Genomic DNA, 5,642 nt, shown 5'->3' on the forward strand with positions numbered 1-5,642 from the left:
TCTAAATCTTTCTAGTGACACTGTTATCAGCTCTCAATCAACAAGCAAACATTTTAAACCCTTTTAAACACAAGATTTTGAAGAAATAGTGAATAAAATCAAAAACCCTAAAAACTTCAAAACTTTTTCAAATAAAAATCATATTTTTTTATGATGAATTTGAAGATTGTTGAATCCCAAATTCGAGTACCAAGCTCTGATACCAAATTGTAGGATCAAATCGAGCCAAAAATCTGATTTTGATATAGAAATGAGATGAACACACTAAAAATGTAACAATAAAACCCTTAGATTGATTTGCAAAAGTTGAATACAATTAGCCCCCCAAATCTATCTAGCATGTGTGTTTTCCAAAACCCTAATCATCTCTATCTATTTATAGCCTTACCATTTTTGGCTAATTACAATTAAGTCCCTAGAGATTAAAACTTACTAAAAGTAGCAATAAACATCAAGACTAATAAAACAAGATAATAAATATATTTTGTTTAAATCAAAATATATTTAATTATCCAAAGCACTATAACTATCCAGTCTCGATCTTTCACACGTCATATCTTTCTTCGAACTTCTCGTGTCGACTTACGTGTTGACTTTGTCTTGATGGCGTTGACTTTGTTGACTTGATTCGTTGATAACATTAGACTACACATTTTAGACCCAACATTTAATAACATCCAAAATATTTTTTTATATTAATAAGATAAATATCAAACATAAACATAAAAATACCAAACAAAACATACTAAAAAAAAAACTAAAACCAAATCCTAATTGCCTCCCACTCCGAGACATGCTTGAAATCATGTCCCTCGTCATGACGGTAGTTGATCAGCGCCACCGCCTTCTGATCATCCTCAACAAGGTCCGGCATTTCTGTCTCCACCTTCTTGAAATGGCGGTCAAACCTCTCACATTCCAACCGCACCACCCGAAACCTGGACGATAAGGCGTCCACGCTCCGGTTATAGTCCGGACCATGAAGCTGAGCAAAAATCTGTTGAACCCGAACCCAAAGGCCCCCCTATCCGCGTGGTGGAGGATTAGTCACTGCCTCCTCCCAGGCTTCGCACAAGGCGATGTCGTCAACTTCGGTCCAAGCATTTGCCATGTGAACGGATTGTATTCAAAACAATGAAGAGTTTTTTAACGGGGACGGCGTGGAGAAATGTGGAATGGTGAGGGTTTATATAGTGGGTAATAATGGCAACGGGTGGCTGTTACGTGGGAAGATGGAACGGCAACGGGTGTTATGTATTTTTTTTTCGTTAACTTGTTAGTGAACAACCCATATAAAAAGCCCAAAACAGAATTAAAATTATTAAAAGTGAACGGCCCAAACACATAAACAGCCCAAACAAATTTAAAACACATAATTTTTATTATTACTTAATACAAATTACATAAAAGATATAACATGTAAAAATTACAAACAAAACTTCGCCAAACCGCTAGTAAAGTGATTCAATTTCATCCACAAAATTTCTCATCGGGACCCTTTCTCATAACCGCAGAAACGGGTAGTAGAGAAAAAAGCTCGGTCTCCAAGAAAGCAGTCTTCAGATAACTTCACCAAACGGCTGCTTAGAACTTAGAACCTCCCCGAGAGCAAATTGGACAACAAATTTAAAGTTTGGAGTGAATCAAATCTCTTCTTCTGGAATTCGAGTCAAACGCTTGTAGCAATGATAAAGATGCGTCTTTTGCTCGATAGTTCCATCCGCACTCACTGGGTAAGTAAATGCGGCATATCTGAAGAGAAAGACACTCCAATATGAGAAACAATATCAAAACCGAATTTGATAACTAAAGCGCAGGAACACGTCTTTTACACGATCAGATACGTGTGATTTCATAAATATTTCTTGCCTTTGATACACGAAAACATCTATGATAATCAAATGAAGAAAGCAAGATAACATTTTCTATAAGATTTAAGTGTGTTAGAGGGATTCGTTTAACAAGCACACAAAAAAAACAAGTGGGTAAATATATAGCGAGAACATACGGTCAAACGGCTCGAACAACACGTTGACCCGACTCGAACAACACATTGAACCGTCATTAGACAGCTGTACCGGCTCGGATACAGTTCAAACGGCTTGGAGCCAGCTGAAATGGCTCGAACCATGTGTTGAAACGGCCCGGAGCAGCTGTACCGGCTTCGAGCCAGCTGAAACGGCTCGGAGCAGTTGAGACGGCACAAACAGTTAATGGAAACAGCTCGGAGCCAGCTGTAACGACTCGGCTGGCAGAAGTGGGGTCCATTCGTGTACGGTAACGGCTCGGCTAAATCCTAAGAACACGGCTTGGCTCGTTGAAGGAACTTGGCTAAGATCTTTCTACATGAGCCGATTGTAACGGCTTGGCTAAGATCTTTCCACACTGTCGGACACGTGGCGTTAACTAGTTGCTTCTCAAGCCGTTACAGGCTTTGTCGGACACGTGTAAAACAGCGATTGGCTGGCCGTTAACCAAAATTCTTGTGCCGTTTCAGGATATTGAAACGGCTCGTCAAGGGGTGTCAGATGGCCAAATTTGCAAAAATGGCGTTGCAGTGGCCATTTTGGTGATTTTCCCATAAACTTATGCTCTCTGAAAAGCAGACTGCAGGGAACTACACCAAGTGACCCAGAAGATAATTTTATGGTTTAATCATTATGTTTAAGACATTAATTAACTCAAACAAGACAACATTAAATACTCATCTCAAATGCCACCTTGTCATTTGATTTTCTGCAAAAAAAACTTCAAAAAATTGTGAAACATTTTGCAACTTCAAAGCTGCTTTTTCATGGTCACATATTTAGAAAACTTATCACAATAATACTTATTTTTTTAGTCCGCAAAAGAGGAAACTTTATTCAACCACACATGACTCCCCTAGCAAGAAGCCAAGGGAAGCCCCAAAATACAACCAAACAGAAAGGAAACAATCATCACAATAATATTTATGCATAACATCATAAACCTTATACCTTGATCAATTTCCTCATGAGACGGAAATACGTGATTCTCCATGATCTATTGAGTATCAATGAAACCCCAATGACCCAAAACCCAGTAATAAATCCAAGCACTATGCTAATAATCAACCCCCAATCTACTTTGTGTGATCCAGCGACTTCTTTTTGGTGGCTTGTGGTATCAGGTTTGTCAACATGTCCACAATCATTAGTAAGTGGAGATCCACAAAGTTTGTTTCCAAAGAAACTGGACTCACTGAAGCTTTGAATTTGCGTACCTGTTGGAATTCTTCCTGTCAAATTGTTGTAGGACACGTTAAAGCTACTCAAGAAATTCAACCCTGACAAACTCATAGGAAGTTCCCCAGAAAGATTGTTTACTGATAAATCAAACGATTCAAGTGATTTCATGTCTCCAATCTTATTTGGTATCTCTCCTGTCAGTTGATTTCTTGATAAATTTAGTGATTGTAAATTGTGGAGGGTCGTGAGCTCACTAGGGATCTGCCCAGACAAATTGTTGCTCGAAAGGTCCAAAAGCGTGACTAGTCCTAGGATAGATCCATAAGTGTCTTCTCGTCCCTTCATCACCAATAAATCACGAACAAAATAAACAATACTGCCAAAATTGAATGAAAATCGAACCTCTAAATTAGTTTCTTTGCCCGAAAGCACACTAAAGTTGTTGAAACATCTAGGAATATTTCCTGAGAGGTTATTATGAGAGAGATCCAACATTTGAACATGTGAAAGATAACATAGCTGGTTAGGAGTATTTCCGTAAAAATTGTTGGATCTAAGATTGAGAATTTTCAACATAGTGAGTTTTATTCCAATCCATGGTGGAATGATTCCTACAAGATTATTTTTATTAAGTCCAAGGATCTTTAAGTATGACAGATTCATTAGGGAAGAAGGTAAGCTTCCTGAAATCTTGTTTCCACCCATGCCCAGTAATTGCAACAAAGGTACAGAGCCCAATGTTCTTGGAATCTCACCAGACAAATTATTACAACTTAATTGTAAGACTTTCAAGCTCGACCACTTCTCCCAACACTCCGGAATAACACCTGACAACTGATTATATCCCAAATCAACAAACTCGATCGTGTTCACCCCGTTGGAACAAACCAAATTATGTACTGATCCCACAAAATAATTATTTGATAGGTCCAAAATTAATGCAGACGAACCATTTGAGAGAGATGGTAATTCCCCCCACAAATTATTACAACCCAAGTTGAGCACATGAAGTGTTGCTGGGATAGACAATAAATTTCCTTGGATATGATTATTTGACAACCAAAGTTCTACAAGATGAGGCATCATTGAACCCAGATTTTTGGGTAATCTACCAGTGAGTTTATTATCAAAGAGCCTCAGTTCTTCTAAAGATGAACAATTATAAAGAGAAGGCGGGATGGTACCAATAAGGTTGTTTCCAGCCACTGAAAGTCTTCTCAGGTTAGTCAGCCCGTGGAATAAGTTGGGAAAGCTTCCACCGAGTTGACAGTTGGCGAGAGAAAGCGTATCAAGCAATGTAAGATTTGCGATGAAGGGTGGAATCCCGCCTTGTAGAATGTTATCGTGAAGGGAGAGGAAGCTTAGCATGGACAATGAACCAATCCCATCTGGAATCTTGCCGACCAGATTATTGTTACCCAAGTTAAGGATTTGGAGGTTGGAGCAATTCATTAAGGTGGCCGGAATGTTTCCCGTGAAAGAGTTGTTATGAAGACGTAGTTGTCGTAATCTAAAGAGATGGCCAATTTCAGGTGGAATTTCACTTGAAAATGAGTTGTTAGGAAACCAAATGACCCTGAGAAAGCTTAGGTTTCCGATGGAAGGAGACAACGTTCCAATTAAGCCTCCATGTGAGAGGTCCAAGTGGGTGACTCTTTGGTGGTGAAGGCTGCATGTAACACCTTGCCATTGGCAGAAATTAGTGCTGGAATGGTTCCATGAGGTCAAGAGACCTTGTGGGTCACCTTTAATCATGGATTTAATAGCAAGCAATGCTAGACGATCAACGTTGGTGCCGTTCAGTGCTGGTGGTGCCTTGTGAATGGGTGTGGAAAATGCTGCAAGGTGTGTCAGGATGGCGAAGAGAAATGATCGCAAGAAAAGCAACCATTTTGCACTCATTTTTGGTAATGAATTTTGTGGTATCTTTCTATGTTTTTGTGACCATATACTTATACAGAAGAGGAGTGTCAATAGTAAACTTGACCAAGTAAAAGCTTGGAACTTTCTTTTCCATGGGCATGGTGATTGTGACATTCCAACCATTAAAGTGTAGGGCGCCTTGTGGAAAACAGTCAGTACCTTTGTCTACGTTATGGTGATAAGAAATACGTGGACGTAATTGGCTTCACAATTTCCATGCGTCTGATAAAGGTTAGGGTGTAAGGGGCACTCCCTTAAAAGGGGAGTCCTCTCTCTTACGCATAACCAATCCTCGTGTGCCACGTCAACTCTCCTCTTAAACTCCCCTAACACCCTAAATTGATGGCGGCACTCCCCACTTAGGTGACTTGGTTTTTTATTAAAAAAAAAAAAAGAAAGAAAATTTTTCAATGGTCCATCTCCTCCCTCTCTTCGGTGACTTCCCACCGATTTCATTCCCCCAAATAGCTCACCTAAGTGATGGCGGCGGTGTTCCCCTAAGGTGACTTG

General features: G+C 39.6%; 1 protein-coding gene across 1 annotated transcript; it reads right to left on the minus strand.

The window, feature by feature from the left end:
• Nucleotides 1-2,972: 2,972 nt before the first annotated feature.
• Nucleotides 2,973-5,111, minus strand: LOC110867188 (receptor-like protein EIX2). The gene has a single exon (XM_022116317.1). The coding sequence runs from the start codon at nt 5,109-5,111 to the stop codon at nt 2,973-2,975; it is 2,139 nt and encodes a 712-aa protein (XP_021972009.1).
• Nucleotides 5,112-5,642: the final 531 nt, after the last annotated feature.

This window comes from Helianthus annuus, chromosome 7, assembly GCF_002127325.2.
Source record: "Helianthus annuus cultivar XRQ/B chromosome 7, HanXRQr2.0-SUNRISE, whole genome shotgun sequence".
Taxonomy (NCBI): Eukaryota; Viridiplantae; Streptophyta; class Magnoliopsida; order Asterales; family Asteraceae; genus Helianthus; species Helianthus annuus.

Coding starts and splice junctions, on each gene's coding strand:
- LOC110867188 (XM_022116317.1), bottom strand. CDS start 5,111: ATGAGTGCAAAATGGTTGCTTTTCTTGCGATCATTTCTCTTCGCCATC.